Source organism: Zonotrichia leucophrys, chromosome 10, assembly GCF_028769735.1.
Source record: "Zonotrichia leucophrys gambelii isolate GWCS_2022_RI chromosome 10, RI_Zleu_2.0, whole genome shotgun sequence".
Lineage (NCBI taxonomy): Eukaryota > Metazoa > Chordata > Aves > Passeriformes > Passerellidae > Zonotrichia > Zonotrichia leucophrys.
In genome coordinates, this window is record NC_088180.1 from 12,654,946 (window position 1) to 12,673,823 (window position 18,878).

The 18,878-nt window shown below is 53.0% G+C and overlaps 2 protein-coding genes across 2 annotated transcripts in view; one reads left to right on the forward strand and one right to left on the reverse strand.

Moving 5' to 3' along the window:
• On the forward strand, positions 1 to 12,494 carry POLG (DNA polymerase gamma, catalytic subunit). The gene is made up of 23 exons (XM_064721921.1): positions 1 to 83; positions 843 to 1,451; positions 2,252 to 2,447; positions 2,811 to 2,978; positions 3,220 to 3,366; positions 3,911 to 3,990; positions 4,188 to 4,370; positions 4,455 to 4,618; positions 4,819 to 4,942; positions 5,017 to 5,241; positions 5,442 to 5,556; positions 5,741 to 5,812; positions 5,905 to 6,024; positions 6,203 to 6,363; positions 6,465 to 6,518; positions 6,605 to 6,722; positions 7,465 to 7,600; positions 7,688 to 7,934; positions 8,400 to 8,522; positions 8,810 to 8,981; positions 9,236 to 9,444; positions 10,454 to 10,611; positions 11,695 to 12,494. Exons 2-23 carry the CDS (start codon positions 868 to 870, stop codon positions 11,754 to 11,756), a joined length of 3,618 nt encoding a protein of 1,205 aa, XP_064577991.1. The 5' UTR covers positions 1 to 83; positions 843 to 867; the 3' UTR covers positions 11,757 to 12,494.
• The window catches only part of FANCI (FA complementation group I), a 23,420-nt gene continuing 16,580 nt past the window's right edge, over positions 12,039 to 18,878 (reverse strand). Inside the window, exons 26-37 of the mRNA XM_064721920.1 lie at positions 18,611 to 18,727; positions 17,867 to 17,918; positions 17,189 to 17,316; positions 16,996 to 17,064; positions 16,783 to 16,870; positions 16,300 to 16,484; positions 15,616 to 15,672; positions 15,473 to 15,532; positions 14,673 to 14,759; positions 13,542 to 13,637; positions 12,915 to 13,040; positions 12,039 to 12,176 (exon numbers count right to left, since the gene is read on the reverse strand). Of these exons, the coding sequence (XP_064577990.1) occupies positions 12,111 to 12,176; positions 12,915 to 13,040; positions 13,542 to 13,637; positions 14,673 to 14,759; positions 15,473 to 15,532; positions 15,616 to 15,672; positions 16,300 to 16,484; positions 16,783 to 16,870; positions 16,996 to 17,064; positions 17,189 to 17,316; positions 17,867 to 17,918; positions 18,611 to 18,727 (1,131 nt within the window). The 3' untranslated portion in view covers positions 12,039 to 12,110. The remainder of the gene's footprint in view (positions 12,177 to 12,914; positions 13,041 to 13,541; positions 13,638 to 14,672; positions 14,760 to 15,472; positions 15,533 to 15,615; positions 15,673 to 16,299; positions 16,485 to 16,782; positions 16,871 to 16,995; positions 17,065 to 17,188; positions 17,317 to 17,866; positions 17,919 to 18,610; positions 18,728 to 18,878) is intronic.

The window sequence follows — 18,878 nt, forward strand, 5'->3', positions numbered from 1 at the left end:
TCACGGCGGCCGGAAGCTCCCCCGGGCGCCCCGGTTTGGATCTGCCCGCCGACCCAGGCCCCGGTGGCGCTTGCGGGGAGCAGGTGGGGACGGGGGGAATTTGGGGGGGAACATCTGTATGGGGGAAACAGCTGTATGGGGAGGAACAGCTGTATGGGGGGAGACGGCTCTGTGGGGAAATATCGGTATGAGCGAACATTTGTACGGCGGCCACGGCTGGATGGGGAGCACGGCTGTACGGGGCAAAACATCTGTATGGGGCACGGCTGTATGGGGGAAACTATCTGCATGGGGAAACGTCTGTTTGGGGGCACGGCTGTATGGTGGGCACAGCTTTATGGGGGAAAACACCTGTATGGGGTAAAACAGCTAAATGTGAGAAAACATCTGTATGGGGACACAGCTATGTGAGAGAAAATGTCTGTATGGGGGCTCAGCTATATAGGGGGAAAGGCTGTATGGGGGCACAGCTATATGGGGAACACGGCTGTAGGGGGCACAGCTATATGGGGGGAAAGGCTGTATGGGAACACAGCCATATGGGGGGAAGGCTGTATAGGGATGCAGCTATATGGGGGACGTGGCTGTATGGAGACACAGCTATATGGCAGACATGGCTCTATGGGAGACACAGCTATATAGGGGGAAAGGCTGTATAGGGATGCAGCTATATGGGAGACGCAGCTGTATGGGGACACAGCTATATGGGGGGAAGGCTGTATGGGGGCACTGCTATGTGAGGGAAGGCTGTATGGGGGCACAGCTGTACAGAGGAGTGTGTTGACAGTGTGTGCATGGCAGTGATCAGTGCTGAGCTCACCCTTTGCCTTTCTCCCCTGCAGCTCCAGCTCCCCTCATCCCAGAGGGATGATGAGGCGCGTGCCCTGGGTGCGCTCGGTGCGGGGCTGCAGCCCCCAGCCCCGGCGCTGCCCCTCCAGCTCCTCAGCCAGCCGCCCCCTGCCAGAGGAGCCCGGCCAGGAGCCATCCACGGGCCAGCGGCGCATGAACCCCCTCAACATCCAGATGCTGTCCAGGAGCCTCCACGAGCAGATCTTCCGCGGCGCCCGTGTGCGCTACTCGGCGGAGGAGGTGCAGCGCAGCGTGCAGCACCTGCAGCAGCACGGGCTGTGGGGCAGGGAGACCTCCACGCTGCCCGACGTGGAGCTGCGCCTGCCCCGCATGTACGGCCGCGACATCGACGAGCACTTTCGGCTGCTGGCGCAGAAGCAGAGCCTGCCCTACCTGGAGGCGGCCGAGGAGCTGCTGCGCTGCCAGCTGCCCCCGCTGCCCGAGCGCTGGGCCTGGCGCCTGGGCTGGACCCGCTACGGCCCCCAGGGCCAGGCAGAGCCCGTGGAGTTCCCCGAGGAGCGGGCGCTGGTGCTGGATGTGGAGGTGTGCGTGGCCGAGGGGCACTGCCCCACGCTGGCCGTGGCCGTGTCCCCGCACGCATGGTGAGATGCGGTGCCAGCAGCAATGCTGGGAACACAGCAGGGCTGGAGGGGACGGTTGTGAGGGGATGGGGATGGTCCTGAGTGGAGCCTCTTCCTGCAGTCCATGCTGGCTGGCAGGGAAGGCACAACAAAGCCCCAGAGAGTGGCTCTGGGATGTGGGATGTGTGTCCTGCTTAGCTAGAGCAGCTCTTGTGACAGTGTTCAAAGGGGTCTGAGGATGAGAGAAGAGATGAGGATCTGACTCCATGTTTCAGAAGACTTGATTTATTATTTTATGATATATATTATATTTAAAACTATACTAAAAGAATAGAAAAAAGGATTTCAGTAGAAGCCTAGCTAAGAATAGAGAAAGAAAGAATGAATAACAAAGGCTTGTGGCTCAGACAGAGAGTCTGAGCCAGCTGACTGTGATTGGCCATTAATTAGAAACAACCACATGAGACCAATCACAGATGCACCTGTTGCATTCCACAGCAGCAGATAACCATTGCTTACGTTTTGTTCCTGAGGCCTCTCAGCTTCTCAGGAGGAAAAATCCTAAGGAAAGGATTTTCAGAAAAGATGTCTGTGACAGATAGGGATGGTCCTGAGTGGCGCCTCTTCCTGCAATCCACTGCTGGCTTGCAGGGAAGACACAGCAAAGCCCCAGAGCGTGGCTCTGGGATGTGGGGTGTGTGTTCTGCTTAGTACAGCTCTCCCTGGGGTTGTCACCTCCCCCACACATGTGGGGTCCTGTCAGCCCCCCATGGCACTGTGGCTGCTCTGTCACAGCCACAGGTGCCACCTGTCCCCCACAGGTACTCGTGGTGCAGCAGGCGGCTGCTGGAGCAGCGTTACTCCTGGTCCAGCCACCTCACCCTGGCCGACCTCATTCCCATGGAGAGCCCAGCAGGTGCCAGCTGTGCCAGCAAACAGGACTGGACGGAGAGAGTGGTGGTGGGACACAACGTGGCCTTCGACCGGGCATTCATCAAGGAGCAATATCTCATCCAGGTAATCCACTGAGCCTTTGCTGTGCTCTGGCAGCTGCAATTTCTTACCCAGATAATAATTTGTGTTGGCTCTTCAGGGTTATTTTGGCAGATGTTGTTCTGCACAGGTACCTCAGGTTTGTGCTCACTTTGTCCTGCAGAGCAGGTTTGGGGCTGGATCCCTTTAGAGGAGGATATTCTTGCACTATATAGGGCTGCTGGAGGCTGCAGGGGCAGCAGCATTTGTAAACTGACAGCCTGCACTGGGGATGCTTTTGGCTCTCAAAAGGGGAGTGTGGGAGGCAAAAGCAGCTTAAGCAGAGGACTTATAGCTCCTCCAGCATATCCCCAACCCTCTCTTTTTTCCCCCTGTGCTGTGTCCCAGGGCTCCAAGATGCGTTTCCTGGACACCATGAGCATGCACATGGCCATCTCGGGGCTGACGGGCTTCCAGCGCAGCCTCTGGATGGCTGCCAAGCAGGGCAAGAGGAGGGGGCTGCAGCAGGTCAAGGAGCACATGAAGAAAACACGCAGCAAGGCTGAGGGGCCGGCGGTGAGTGAGAGGAGCTGAGCTGCTGGCAGTGCTGTGGGTGCCAGGGGACCCTGTGCTCCTGTGCCAGGGCTGTTTGCTGCTCTTCTGGCAGAGTGGAGCAGCTCCACTGAGTGCAGCTTTCCCAGCGTGTTTCAGATAAGGTGGCCTTGGCTGAAGCTGGAGCAGAGGCATCCTGTACTCCTCCTGATCTTGGCTGCAGCTGGCTGTCCTCCCACGCTGTGTGACCCCCCTGTTGTCACAGGTCACCTCGTGGGACTGGGTGCATGTGAGCAGCATCAACAACCTGGCGGACGTGCACGCTCTCTACGTCGGGGGGGAGCCCCTGGAGAAGGAGGCACGGGAGCTCTTTGTCAAGGGCACCATGGCTGACATCAGGAGCAACTTCCAGGTGCAGGAGGCCATCCTAATGACAGGCAGCAGGAGCTGGAGAGGGGAGCGGGGTGGTAGTGGCTGCTGGGGTAGTTTCCATTTTGCTGGGGTAGTTTCCAGGCTGGGTTAGTTTCCATGCTGGAGTAGTTTCCATTTTGGTGGGGTAGTTTCCATTTTGTGGGGTAGTTTCCATTTTGCTGTGGTAGTTTCCATTTTGTGGGGTAGTTTCCGTACTGTGGGGTATTTTCCATACTGCTGGGGTAGTTTCCATTTTGCTGGGGTAGTTTCTACTCTGGGGTTGTTTGCTTGCTGGGGTAGTTTCCATTTTGCTGTGGTAGTTTCCATATTGCTGAGGTAGTTTCCATTTTGCTGGGGTAGTTTCCATTCTGCTGGGGCAGTTTCCATATTGCTGGGGTAGTTTCCATTTTGCTGCCCTTCCTTGCAGCCCTGGGTGTGCGTGGGGCTGTGCCCTGCTCTGTGCTCCTGCAGCCCCTATGCCTTGCCCTGTGCTGGCACAGGGGTGGCTGCTTTGCCTGCCCTCACCTGCTGCTGTCCCTCCCCAGGACCTGGTGTCATACTGTGCCCGTGATGTCCAGGCCACCCATGAGGTGTTCCAAGAGCAGCTGCCGCTGTTTATGGAGAGGTGAGCGCTGCCAGCTTCTGGCTGGTGTTGGCCAAGGGGCTGTGGGCTTGGTGGGCACTGGGGAGGGGAAGAGCATCGAGGGTTGTGTGAGGCTGGGAAGCTCTAGATGACGACTCATTCATGTCTGTTGTAGTCTGGTGCTTCCAGGGCCTGTCCCCTCTGGCAGATTTCTAATTCCTTGCTGCTTTGGGGTCCAGGTGCCCCCACCCTGTCACGTTTGCAGGGATGCTGGAGATGGGAGTGTCCTACCTGCCAGTCAATGGGAATTGGAACAGGTACCTGGATGATGCTCAGGGTATTTATGAGGAGCTGCAGAAGGAGATGAAGAAGTCCCTGATGAACCTGGCCAACGATGCCTGCCAGCTGCTGCACGAGCACAGGTACCCTGGGCTGGTCCATGTGGGGCTGTGGGTGGCTGTGAGGGACAGGAGCAGAGCTGTGGTGTGACAATGGTGTGTCATCAGGTACAAGGATGACCCCTGGCTCTGGGATCTTGAGTGGGACACACAGGAATTTAAGCAAAAGAAGAATCCAGGGAAGAAAAAGAAGAAGAAAGGTCAGGATGGGAACAGCCATGTCTCCCCAGCAGCAATGGAAGCAGAAGAGTCAGCCCAGGAGTGGCAGGAGGGTGAGCACAGGGGATCCCTGGGAATGAGGGATGCTCCAGGGCTGCCTTCCCAGGGGTGAACAAGGTTTGCTGCTGCAGGGTGAATCATTGCTGGGCTGTGTCCCATGCTGCTGCATGTGGTGTGGGATGGTTTGGTGTCCCTGTCCCCAGAAGGGTGGCACAGAGGGCCCTTTGCAAGCCAGTTCTCCTTGCCCCAGCAGACCCTGGTCCCCCCAGTGAGGAAGAGGAGCTGAAAGTCTCTGCCAGCCAGCTCTGCCTGGAGCGCCTGAAGGAGACGGTCACACTGCAACCCAAGAGACTCCAGCACCTGCCAGGCCACCCGGGGTGAGTTGGGCACCCTGTGTGTCCCCAGGGCTGTCCCTGCACTTTCTGACCCTCCCTGCTGCTCCCGTGCCCAGCTGGTACCGCAAGCTGTGCCCGCGGCTGGAGGAGGAGGGCTGGGTGCCTGGGCCCAGCCTCATCAGCCTGCAGATGAGGGTGACCCCGAAGCTGATGCGCTTGGCCTGGGATGGCTTCCCCCTCCACTACTCAGAGAAGCATGGCTGGGGATACCTGGTGCCGGGACGGCAGGACAATTTGCCAGCAGCCCTTGGAGAGAGCGAGGGCCCCTCCTGCCCACACAGGTGAGAGGGATGGGATGGGATGGGATGGGATGGGATGGGATGGGATGGGATGGGATGGGATGGGATGGGATGGGATGGGATGGGATGGGATGCTGGCCTGGGAGTTGCCCAAAGGGGTATCTGGGATCTCCCTGGCACTCTGCCCAGGTGCTGCCCCAGAGCCTTTGTGGGTGCATCAGCCCTGCCCTCTCCTCTGCCAGGGTGATTGAGAGCCTGTACAGGCAGCACTGCCTGGAGAAGGGCAAGGAGCAGCCCCCAGGGCTGGAGGCAGCTGTGGAGGATGAGGTGATGGACAGCAGCACGATCTGGCAGAAGGTGAAGGAAGGGATGGAGGGTTCCCTGGTGGGAGGGAGGTGTGGGGCTGTGCTTCCTCCTGTGTGCATGCAGAAACCAGCCCTGTGTGCAGCTCCAGGGGCTGCAAGTAAGAAATTCCCTTTAATAAGGGTTGCTGGAGGATTGGTGTTTGATCTGGCTCCCCCACGGTCCCTCTGTGCTGCAGATGGAGGAGCTGAGCAGGATTGAGGTGGATCCAGAGGAGAAAATGAGCAAAGCAGACCAGAGCCTCGTGCTGGTAAGGGAGGTTTCCTGTGGAATGGGGTGGTGGATTTGTCTCTCTTTCCTTGATTTCCCCCTCCTGGCATTGCCTGACTTTGCTGGTCGCAGGAGGAGATGGAAGAGCTGAGGTGTGCAGAGAAGAAGAGCAAACCCTCCTTCCACCATGGCAATGGTCCCTACAACGATGTCAACATCCCTGGGTGCTGGTTCTTCAAGCTGCCTCACAAGGCAAGCTGGAGCTCCTGGGGCTCTTCCTGTCCCCACAGTGCTGCTGGGACCCACATGATCTCATCCATGGGATTGGGTGGGACAAATCCATCTCTGTAGCTGGGACTGGGGGAGTACAGAGCTTTGCTGGTGTGGAGTGGAGGCTTGCTGAGCCCTGACACCTCTTCTGCTGCTAAAGGATGGGAATGATAACAACGTGGGAAGCCCTTTTGCCAAGGATTTCCTGCCCCAGATGGAGGACGGCACCCTGCGGGCTGCTGTGGGCCGCACCCACGGGACAAGAGCCCTCGAGATTAACAAAATGATCTCATTTTGGAGGAATGCTCACAAGAGGATCAGGTGAGCAGCTGCTTTCATGGTTGCACCTCTGTGGGTGGAGGCAGGGGTGTTTGTGTGGATGCACAGGGGCTCAGCATCTCACCTGCCACGTGTCCCCTCAGTTCCCAGATGGTGGTGTGGCTGAAGAAGGGGGAGCTGCCTCGTGTGGTGACCAGGTACAGAACCCAAATCCGGACTGTTCCCTTTACCCTGCACCGGGAGGGCTCTTGCAGGGTGATGCTCATCCTTGCCTCTGTCCCAGGCATCCTGACTACAACGAGGAGGAGAGTTATGGGGCCATCCTGCCACAGGTGGTGACCGCAGGCACTGTCACCCGCCGGGCTGTGGAGCCCACCTGGCTGACAGCCAGCAACGCCCGGGTATGGCCACGCTTGGATCCTTGTGGGGGTGTTTTGGGGCTCCCTCTGTGTTTTGGACTGATGGGAGGTGCTTGGCTTGGATATGGATGCTGGATTTGGGGTAGCAGGGCCAGAGCACATCCTCTTGCTGATGTGCTTTCATGTGGGAGAAAGGAGGGAGTTGGCAGGGGCTCTGGAGCTTCAGGATGTGTTGAAAGGGAAACAAAACACCAGCATACCAATTTCTGTCTTTTCTCAAGCTCCCCTTCTTCTCTGCTGGGGTAACCAAGTGGGTGATGCTCCACATGAGTTAAACCCAGTTTTGACATTGAGAGCAAAACTTAGGGGTGTAGGGGGATAGAATATAGGAAAATAGTGTAGAAAGTAATCTTACCCCTAAGGAGCTGCAACTGGGCCAGTTATCAAAGATTAGGAACAGGGCTGACTTTAACAAGCCACAGCTGTGCCCAATGAGAAGAAGAGTGCTATAGAAGAGTGGGGTGGCTGGTTAGGAAGCTAACTGGGGTCAGTTGGCTGCTTTGTGAAGAAGAGAGTCAGTACTCTGAGGAGATGCCCACGAGAAACACCAAGAAGGTGTGAAACTTTTGTGATAAGGAGACAACAGTATGGAACCCCTGCAATTAGATGACAGCACAGGGGCACAGGGAGTGCTGTGCCAGCACTCTGTGGCTGTGGGAGGAAGGCTGCTCTTGTGCCATGAAGAAGGAGAGGGGCTTGCTGACCTGGCCATCGTGTCCTGCAGGCCGACAGGGTGGGCAGTGAGCTGAAGGCCATGGTGCAGGTGCCCCCTGGCTACGCGCTGGTGGGAGCAGACGTGGATTCCCAGGAGCTGTGGATCGCGGCGGTGCTGGGCGAGGCGCAGTTCGCTGGCATGCACGGTGAGCCGGGGCTCTGCTGGGCAGATGCTGATCCCTGATCCTCATCCCGATCCCGCGGGGCATCCAACCCCTCCTCCCCTCCCTCAGGCTGCACTGCCTTCGGCTGGATGACCCTGCAGGGCAAGAAGAGCAATGGCACAGACCTGCACAGCAAAACTGCCGCCACCGTGGGCATCAGCCGGGAGCACGCCAAGGTCTTCAACTACGGGCGCATCTACGGGGCAGGGCAGCCCTTCGCCGAGCGGCTGCTGATGCAGTTCAACCACCGGCTCACGCCGCAGCAGGCGCGGGACAAGGCCCAGCAGATGTATGCCGTCACCAAGGGCATCCGCAGGTGGGTGCAACCTGGCCAGGGCTGGTGGTGGCGCTCCAGCCAGAGGAGCTGGGTTACTCGCTCTCCCCTGCAGGTTTCTGTCACAGATATCTTTTACAGAAAATCCTTACCTTGGGATTTTAACTCCTGAGAAGCTGAGAGGCCTCAGGAACAAAATGTAAACATTGATTATCTGCTGCTGTGGAATGCAACAGGTGCATCTGTGATTGGCCCATGTTGGTTATTTCTAATTAATGGCCAATCACAGCCCAGCTGGCTCAGACAGAGAGCCCGAGCCACAAGCCTTTGTTATCATTCTTTCCTATTCTATTCTTAGTGAGCCTTCTGATGAAATCCTTTCTTCTATTCTTTTAGTATAGTTTTAATATAATATATATCATAAAATAATAAATCAAGCCTTCTGAAACATGGAGTCAGATCCTCATCTCTTCCCTCATCCTCGGACCCCTGTGAACACCATCACAGGTTTCATCTCTCTGAGGAGGGGGAGTGGCTGGTGACGAAGCTGGACCTGGCTGTGGACAGGGCAGAGGATGGATCGGTGTCGGCCCAGGATGTCCAGCGGCTCCAGAGAGAAGCCATGAAAGGGTGAGATGGTCTGACCCTGTGTGGCTCTGTGGCTTTGGGATGTGAGGGGTAGGGCTGATGGGCAGAGAAGAGAGATGCAGCTGGATAGTCCTGGTCTGCCCTTCCTGCTCCTCCAGGGCCAAGGAGGTTTGATTTGGGGGCTGAAAGTGGGCTCAACCACTTTCCCAGTGAACAGTTAGTAGGGTCCCATCCTGCTGCCCCAAACCAGGAGGGAGTGTTTGAGGGTCTAAAATGGGGACCTGCAGCCCCCTCCCACTCTTCCAGCAAACCTCCCCTCTGCCCCACAGGTCCCGGTGGGAGAAGAAGTGGAATGTGGTGGAGCAAAGAGTGTGGGCTGGAGGCACTGAGTCCGAGATGTTCAACAAGCTGGAGAGCATTGCCTTATCCCCCTCCCCACAGACCCCAGTGCTGGGCTGCCACATCAGCAGGGCCCTGGAGCCTGCCATGGTCAAGGGGGAGGTAAGGATGCAGTTCTGGGATGCTGAGATTTTGGCTTTGCTTATGTATTCTGAAATGGGTGGCTGTTGTTAAGCCCCTCTCAGATTGCTGGAGGCCCAGTAGGCTCTTGTAGCCATTCAGGAAACCCATTGTGCCTTTATCTCCGTGCCACCAAGAAAACCCAAACACGCGGAGTTTAACAGATTTCTACCATGTACAGGTACCATGCCCTTGACTGCAGTGCTCTCTTACTGTCCATCTCTTTCCTTCCCCAGTTTGTGACCAGCAGGGTGAACTGGGTGGTGCAGAGCTCAGCTGTGGACTACCTGCACCTCATGCTGGTTGCCATGAAGTGGCTGTTTGAGGAGTTTGACATCAACGGGCGCTTCTGCATCAGCATCCACGACGAGGTGCGGTACCTGGTGCAGCACCAGGATCGCTACCGGGCTGCCCTGGCCCTGCAGATCACCAACCTCCTCACAAGGTGAGCTCTGATGGCTCTGCTGCCTCCTGGGCAGCAGCAGCTGTGACTCCAGAGTGGGACAGGCAAGTCCCAGGGGCTGGGCTTGGCTCTGCCTGCAGCAAGCTGGTGCAGAGCAGTTTTTTCTGCTCAGGGCAAGTTAGCAGCACTGGAGGCTGCAGTTCCTTCATGCTATAAATGGACCTCAGCTTTGATTTTCAGGGATAATGTGCTGACAAAAGGTTTTTTTTATCATCAGCTTTTGGCCCTGCAGGGATGGGGCCAGTCACTGGCTGTGCTGGGATGCAAGTGCATCACTTTGTCTGCCTTTGGGTCTGCAGCTGTCACATGGCAGCAGCCTTTGGGCTTGGCTGAGGAGCTGGGAGCCTGAAATTGTCCCATCCCTCATGCCCTGCTGCCTTCAGGGGACAGCAAGGGGCATGGCTCATCTCTGCTGTGAGCACCAGTGCTGTCCCCCCTCCCACAGTGTGGGGTGTTCCTGCTGCTTCCCTGCCCCACACAGAATTAAGCTCAGCCTAGAAACTCCTGACCTCCAATGGCTCCCATTGATCCAGCTCTGTCCCAGCCAGCTTTGCCAAATCCCCCTCCCAGCACCGTGGGGTGTTTGGTTACACAGGAGCTGGCCAAGGTGAGCTGTTGCTCCTGTGTGGAGGCAGGAATGACACAAACAGCCTTTCTGCAGCCACAGCAGGGCAGGCACCCTGATGTTCCTGCCTTTGTGCTGGCTCCTGTGAGCACAGGGCTTCCTGCTGGGAAAATCCTGCATCTGCTCTGCCTGCCAGGGAGGATTAGCCAGCAGTGAGGGGCTGGATTCTTCCCTTTTCTTGAGGAGGCTCCATTCCTTCCAAGGAAGCACCATTGCTGTTCCTCCCTTGCTCACTATAGCAATTCCTGACCCTCCTGCTATCCAGGGCTTAGAAAGCTCCTTGTCCCCCCCCTGCTGAGTGAGAATACCCTGTGAGGAGTGGCTGGCCAGTTTGGTAAATGTGGCTGATGCTTTCTTGCTCTGCAGGTGCATGTTTGCCTACAAACTGGGCCTCCAGGACCTGCCACAGTCGGTGGCTTTCTTCAGTGCAGTGGATATTGACCAGTGCTTGAGGAAAGAGGTGACCATGAACTGTGTGACACCATCAAATCCCATGGGCATGGAGAAGTATGGCATCCCTCAAGGTGAGCAGTGGCCCCTGGAATCTCCTCTCCACCTGCAAGCTGCCCCCTGGAATCTCCTCTGCATGAGCCTTCCCAGCTTAAGCAGAGCACTTGGCCTGAGCAGTCATTCCCTGAGGGCTCTGCTCAGCTGAGGCACCTCATAAGCCCCTTGGTTCCTGGCACATCCTCTGACCTGCAGGGCTGCCCCTCCTTCCTCAGTCCTCAAGTGTTCATGCTGCTGCTTTCCAAATATTTGTGAGTGATGAGCCAGGCCTGGCTCTGTTCTCTGTTCTCCCACACTTTGTTTGCTTTGTGCCCCTTGGAGGAGCCCTCCTGTGCACTTTTAACACAAACCAAATTTAATTTCTTCTTCTCTGAAAGGAAGCACCTCAGCAACCTTGTTTTGTCAGTTTTGCCCTGAAGACCCAAAATCTTTCATTCTTTTCCCTCCTTCCCTGCTCTCCCTTAGCCAAGCACTGCTCTGGTGTTGCTGGGTGCTTCCTCAGCAGTCCCAAGGCCTCAAGCCATCCCTGTCTGCTCTCAGTGTAGCCCTCCAATTGCTGCAAGCAAACATTTAACTCGTGGTTGGGAAAGCAGCTCCTCCTCACTGTGCAGCAGCTCTTCCCCACATAAGGGAAGAACCTGCCCTCACGTTTGTTCTCTCAGTCACTGCACACATCAGATGCTCTGCCCTTAAATAGCCTTTATTAGGACTCTTACAGGCAAAGGGTGCTTTCAGAAACAGGATTTGTGCTTTGTAGGCAAAATGGGCACTTTTCACCAAGAACAAGGCAAATTAAACGAGTGCATCACAATCAGGGTCAGCAAAAACATAACAGCAAAACCAGCCTGGCCAGAGGAAGCTGTGGCCTCTGGCTGCTCAGGAGATGCACACAGCAGCTTCAGCTCCAAGGCACAACAGCTCATGTTCCCAGCTCCCTTCTGGTGCTGGTTTCTGCATTCTCACCACCACCCAAAACACAAGTTTGAATAAATTTAGGGCGTTCTGTGCTAGGTGCTCTGAAATAAAGCAGATCCCAACCATCACTCTCTTGCATTGCACAGTGTGTACTGCAGGGAACTGACTGTCCCCTTGTCTTCCAGGGGAAGCACTGGACATATATCAGATAATTGAAATAACCAAAGGTTCACTGGAGAAGCAGTGACGACACCAGAGGGCCAGGACAATTGTCCAGACCGCGTGCCAAAGCCTCCCTGTCCTTTCAGAAGCAGATCTTTTGGCAGGGACTGACTGATCCCAGCTGCTCCCTTTCCCTTTTGCTGTAAGAAGGGATATTCCTAGGGAAGATTCAAATAGCAGAGGCACTTCTGATGGCAGCAGCCAGCTGTGAAACCTGAGACAGGGGCCAGAGTTGCTCCCATGGACACAAAAGAAGAAGGCAGAAGCATCTGGCAAGAGAAGCAATAAACCATCATCTCCATATCTGCAGCCTCTGAGACCAAGGAGAGTCGACCATGGAATGGGCACTGTGAGAGGAGGCAGTGGCAGCAGCTCCAGTTTATTTTTTTCTCTGTCTCTTCTTTTTGGGTTCCTGGTTCTCATCTGTCTGCTCTGCTGTGCTGCTCTGGAGCGGGGAGGGAGAGAGCAGAAGTAGAGTGTGATTGTTTTTGTGTGAGTAGTCTAAGGAATGGTTACCTACAGCAAGAAGCCAGCTGTGCAGAACAGGATTTAACTTTTTTTTTCTCACTAGCAAAATGACCTGAATATGGGATTCCTGTCAGCCACTGAGACTTTCCCCATGGGCCACCCCTTCCCCACTTCATGCTGGAACTTAGACCACAGGCTACCAGTGGCACAGGACAGGGACTCTGTCCTGGGTTTTGGCTTGTGGAAACACTCAGGAAAATATGGACAGAAGCAACAATAAAAACCTGGACAATCAGCAGAGTAACCTGTTTATTTTTCTTAGCCAGCATGTTGCAGTGCCTTTACCAGCACTATGTTGTAGAGGTAGGTCTGAGGAGAATGATGCCTTGTAGAATTTGCCCTGACAGGTCTTTATCTACAAAAACTTGCATACAAAACCACTTTGCATTGTGCTGCAAAGGTCTGATTCTGGCTAACAGTTCCACTTCCCCAAGAGCAGGGACACAGAGCTGGTGCATGAAAATAAAGGCTGCTTGAGGCAGTGGGCTGGGGTGTAGGGGGTGTTCTGAGAGAAGCTGTTCACTCATTTCCATCAGTTTAGTATTAAAGTGAGAGCTAACCCAGGGAAGACAAGCTGTTCTGCACAACTCACAAATACAGCTGGCTTCTAAAGAGGAGGAAAGCTCTCAGTAAAAGCAGCTGGATGAACTCTGACCTGGTCGTTGTGGGGCTCGTTCTCAGCATCCTCGGAGTTGCGCTCCTGCAGGGCGCTGTCCAGCACGGAGGCGTTGATGCGGAAATCCCGGGAGGTGCTCAGCTTCATGTACTGCATCAGGTTCACCTGCAGCAACCCAGGGGAAACATTCAGCCAGGAGCCTCTTAAGTTTAGTTTCCAACCCTGCCTAGTCCTTTGCACAGCACTGGGACAGAGTCCATCACAGTAATCATGCAGGATTGAAGCGCAAGGAGGGTGAAAAAGCTCCTGCCCCTGTGCAGTCCAGCGGCCCATTTACATTCTCCTAAAAGTCAAGTGATTGCCAGCTGCTCTCACTGTAGGACCTTGTTGTGGTACATTTCATGACATAGACTGGGGGAGAGTGAGGAAAGCTGGCACGAGGTGTGCATGGTTCTGCTCCATCAGGAACCACAGATGTGGACTGATGTTGGCACAGGCTAATATCAATGTGGCAACAGTTCAGCAGTGTTGAGCCACGAGCACAGGCAGGGGCTGAAAGGTCCCTACATCTTCCTAATTTGAGGATTAACAGAGACAGCCTTCCACCATGCCATTGATCCCACTGTTCACCAGGTTCAGGTTGCAGATCTCTCTGCTTTACTTTACCTTTGACTTCTTGGAGAGATGGATAAGGAACTTCTCATATTGCTCAATTGCAAAAATCAGGTTTGGGATTGGCTTGGTCTCCCGAAGCACCTTGGCCTGAAATGTGAGAGGAGTGAGATGGGTCAGATTAGGAAGGGCACAATGGCACTGTAGTGTGACATGAACACCAGAACATTCCCAGTTTAGAAAAGAGTCTTCAGTAGCCTTGCTCTGTACCAGTCCTGCTCCACCCTGCAAGCCTTGCCAGCTTTGTCACTAGCTTTAAATTGACTCCCAGGATGGTTCTGCAGTGAGGCTCTCCTGTGCATTGTTTTGTACTCTGCCTGCAGTCCACAGCCCTGACATCCCTGTCAGCAGCTCCTCTGCTCCAGCTCTCCCAAGGCACCACAAGCACGAGCCATCCAAGCAAGGAGCACCCTGACGTTTCACCACCTTGTTGTCCTGCTTATTCACCAGCACTGGTGTTTGTTCCCCATGGTGACAGAGTGGTGAAGGACATGCAGCATTTCAGCCCATTTCCATACACTCAGGGAAATGCTAGGAAGATCATACTTGTGGCTTTTTTAAACCCTTAACATCACAGGAATGTCTGGGACAGCTGACGAGACGGAGGAAATGCTGTCTGGGAGCACAAACAAAGGACATCAAGGACCAGGAACCTGCCAGTCTGCTCCCTTGCTCCCAAACAAATAATCCAGTCATTTTCAACTGCTTTACTTTAGTGGAACCCATGCCTTCCCTCATCTTTAAATGTACTGATTAAATTAAGAAACACTTAAAGAGGATGCAACATCAGTTCCAATAAATTAGCCCATATCTCTAATTTCATAGCTTACCCCAAATGGTGAAAATACCAGACAAGGCAGACTATCCAGATTGACCTTTGTTTCATGTCCATGGGATTTTAAGCTGCATTTAGTGAAGATGGCTTTTTTTTTTTTTGGTTTTTTTTTGTATTTTGTTTGGTTGTGCTTTTTTAGACTTTTCTCTGAAATTACAGTATATTAAATTTCGTTTTCACTTAAAGGCCTAAATGACAAATTGTCTGGTGATCTGTAAGAAGTCACCAGGTACCACAAACCTCGAGGTGTATGATCCTGCCTATGTTCTCATGGAGTGAGTCAGTCTTACCATTACTGTGGAGACTGCAGCAGCTTCATCCTCTTTCTTCTTCTTTTTCTTCTCTTCTACAAAGCTTAAGCTCTCACTGTGGATGTTCTGAAGGAGAATGCCAAAAGATGTGTCATTAGAGGGTAAGCAGGGAAGAAAGGCTAGCCAAGAAAGGCCAGAGAAGTCCTTGCTCTAGCCAGCTCATAGCATTACCAGCTAGGTAACAGAAAGGTAGCAATATAAGGGTAGAATTGGGTGTGATCTCAAAAAAAAAAAAAAACCCAAAACCAAGAAAGAAACTTATTTTGTAATTTATACAATCAGAAATATGCATGCATGAGAAATCTCCAGCAGTGATAGCTCTGCACACCACGACACCTTCCCCAATATGTTGTAAAATTTCTGTGGTCCTCACATAAGTACCCAGGTCCTCTCCAGGCAGATAAATCCCAGCTCCAGCACTGCAGTCTTTGGCACCCACATTACTTCACACTGTGATGACTGCAGTGTTGTTGACCTTTATTTGCCATTGTGGTTAACAGCAGTATTAATCTCATCCAAAAAGCCCCACATGAATAGAGGGGGAAAAAAACCCAGCTAAAGCTCAGCTCCTTCCCTGCTCAAGCAGAAATCAGCATGTTCAGTCCCAATGGTGCTGAAATGTCTTATGCTATATTTGACAAAGTAAAGCTTGAACTGTAAGAAACTCAGGTCATGTCAAGAAGATTAATAATCCCCAAGAGTGCCTGTGTACTGAAGCTGATACACCACTCAGCATCAGACAGACTGCCTGTGATTCTGCCAGTTAATTCAGGCCTCACCTGTACGTAAGTAATGAATGAGTAACACTGTGGGGTCAGATGGGAGCCTGAGAGCTTCACCTGCAAAGGAGCAGACAGAGAGGCTGCTGTTACTCCTAACTCAAGGCAATGAGCCATTTCCCCAGGAATTTGCTCACACTCACCAGCTTTTCCAGTCTTCCTGGGATGGTATTGGAGCTGCTGCGGCAAGCCTGGATATACTGCAAGGAAAAGAGGAGTTTCTTCTAGGTGTGCTGTTCCCATCCTGTGTCCAGCTGCAGCTCAAAGCAGCTCACACAGTGGCACAGTGGGGAGGGCAGGATTTGCACAGATATCCTCCCCAGTGGCTGGTTATATCCCAAATGGCATGTCTGCATTCCAGAGCTGAGAGGAGAGCTCTGGGGCAGTCACCACCTCATGGAGCTCAAAGGAGCTCCACAGGCTTGTGTTTCATGGCCCAGTTCCCCCAGGTCCTGCTTCAGGGAATGGGAATGAGAGGCAAGGGCAGAGCTGGTGAGCACTGTGAGAACACTGAGTGCCCTTCATTGTGCACAGTTGTGCAGAGCAACCCACAGCACACACTGGAAACAGCAACTGCAAGCCATGCAAAGCCAAATTCAGCTGGAGAGAAGCTTTCCTTTTATCTCCCCTGGTACAACTATCAGTGCTCAGAAAGGGCATGAAATTGAGGGCATGAAAGCCAGCAGAACAAGGGCTCAACTCCTTCAAGAGATCAACAGGCCAGTCCTGAGCATAGCTGCTGCCAGGGGTCACTGTGAGCTTGCTGCAGCAGATGGGGAAAAGGATTTTAGCTCAGAGGCAGCCCACTGTCAGCAGAGCACACTCACATGTTTGATGAGGGAGGTGAGAATTGTGTATGTCTTGCTGAGGCTTCTCAGCAGTGTGTCCACACAGCTCCCTGCTGGGAGTGCAGTCTGCACCAGCTCATGATAGACTGTCAGAAGAGTTCCTAGCTGCAGAATTACACCTTTCTCCAGAGCCTGAGTTTGGTTTGATGCCTGAGAGGGGTCTTCTACAAGAAAGAGATGAATATCTGGTGAATATATATCCAATGAATCCAGTTGTGCAGGTGGGAGGCACAAAAGACCATGTTTGGGTCTGATGCATAAAGCCCCATTGGGGCAAGGGGAAAATAATCACTGGAGACATTTTATGACAACACCCTTATCTTACTTTGTTCATGTGGAACCAGCTCAAGGCAGAGTTTAACCTGACCTCAGATGATGCTCTCTCAAAATCCTCTTTTTGCTCTCTGTCTTTACCTGTTTTTGACAAAGCTGTAACAGTAAGAACTGGACCACTTTCATTACCTGATGTGTCTGACCCCAGACTGGTGAGTTTCTTGATAAGCCAATCCACCTCTTCAAGGACCTTATCCACCTGACCCAGAACCAGCAGCTGAGACAGAAACCAATAACAAAACAGGTTTTTGGAGGAGTTTGGCACAACAGGAACCTGCAAGCTGCTCCAAGCACAATAGCCCTGGACTCTGCAGGTGTCACACACAGGCTGTTCTGACTCACACAGACAGTGGGGGCTGCAGTCTTGGCATTCACTACGGCAAAATGGCACCGACCCTCCACTTCTATATCCTGGGCAGAATAAAGAAAACAAATCCTGGTAAGAATTGAACTGCTGTCACACAGTTTGCACCAGAGATGCACTCAGTTCTGACAGCACTATGTGAAGAAGAGCTCAGCTGCTCCTGCATCATACCTGATCTATATCTCCCAGGCAGGCATGGATGTCTTGTGCAAGCTCCCGCAGGAGCCCAACTGGGCTCTTGTAGAGAACGTGGACACTGAAGAGCAGAGACAGCAAGCCCTTGCAGCAGGAAATATCCTCTGTGGGGAAGAGAAAGTGACACAGTGCCAGATGCAGAGCTTGCCTAGCTACTTAGGAACATCAGACATCCAGTGAGGGAAAGTCTCAGATTCAGTATGGATTCAGCAGTAGGTGAAAATCCTATCAAAATACCCCAGCTACAAAAGTAAGGTTTATAACATCAGGCATCCCTTGTAATAGTAAGAGGAACTATGGCCCACTGGAGCTGTTGGGTCACAGAAAAATGGTGACCAAAAGCACAGAGAAAGTGCAATACAAACCCTGGTAAGAGTACTGTCTTTCCAGAGTATAAATCCCGATTTGAGCCTGAATAACAAGGCAGAAAAGTCAAGTATGTGAGTGGCTTCCTTTCCTTCAGAAATGCTAATAGTTTTAGAGATAGAGCTCCCTCTCTAAAACTTGTACTTATATCACAATGTTGTGGCAATCTGCCACAGAATGGAACCTGAATGTGTCTTGACAAAGAGGTAAAACCAGGACAGAGCATGTAAGGGTCTAATGTCAGACCTGACACATCACATCTAAACATGCTCCTCAAAGCTTACTTACCAAGAGCATTTTCTTTGCAAACTTTGACTGTCCAAGTCAGGAACTGAAGGAACTATTTAAGAGGAGAAAAGATACCATGACTTTGAAACAGAATTCAAAACACAAAACTACTAGTAATAAAAATCCAAGACAATGAATCATAGCAGAGGAAGGTGAGTAGGGAACCCACTGTGCCCTGTGAAGTTCCACAAGGGACACTTAGCCCACTAACAAGTCAAAAACTGAGACCCAGGACAGGGTAATGGCTATACATCCCCTTGGACAGAGTAACAGCTCCATTTAATTTAAGGTAAATGATGGCTCCAGACTTCTGGCACACTTAGTGCAGTTCCTAGCTTGTAAAATTGGGGCACTTTAGAAAATGACTCCTTGCATGGAAGGAATTAGGCACTCAGCCAGTTTGGACTGGACACAAGTCTGCTGGCCTTTTTTGCCTCTACTCCCATGTGGAGGCCACACCACAACCAGGCTATGTTAGGAGTCCCTGCTCAGGCAAACAAATCATTCAGGTGCCCAAAGGCAGGATCAGAATGTGCAGGAGTGGGATGGCAAGACAACTTCCTCTGAAGTGTCCTTGCAGGTGTATGACAGGACAGCCCTTCACAGTGTAACAGGACTGTCCCTTTGACCTGGTGGGGTCTGTGGGAGGAGGCAGGGACACATGCCAGAGCCCACAGATGCCAACCCCATCTGATAATCTCTTCCCACACCCCTGGCTATGACACCCAGCCACTATGTGAGTACCTGCTGTGAGGTTGGGTCCAGCAGTTTGGACAGTGTGGAGAGAACAGTGATGAGTGACTGTGTTTCCTTGGCATTGAAGTCATCTTCAGCACTGCTGAGCTGGTTCACCAGGGACCTCTGGTTAGGGGAAGGAAAACACTCCCTGAGTGTGAATATGTGTTGCATAAGCAAATAACCAGAAGCAGCAAGGAGAATGACAAAGAGTACAAAAACAGGACTCTTCTCAAGAACAAGTGCTGATTTTTGATAGGAGTGCTTACATACAGCC

What these genes read in the sequence shown, in the direction of transcription:
- POLG (XM_064721921.1), top strand. Translation starts at nt 868, where the DNA reads ATGATGAGGCGCGTGCCCTGGGTGCGCTCGGTGCGGGGCTGCAGCCCC. An exon ending in GGCCCCTCCTGCCCACACAG is followed by an intron (nt 5,242 to 5,441) that starts GTGAGAGGGATG and finishes CTCCTCTGCCAG; the next exon opens with GGTGATTGAGAGCCTGTACA. An exon ending in ATCACCAACCTCCTCACAAG is followed by an intron (nt 9,445 to 10,453) that starts GTGAGCTCTGAT and finishes CTTGCTCTGCAG; the next exon opens with GTGCATGTTTGCCTACAAAC.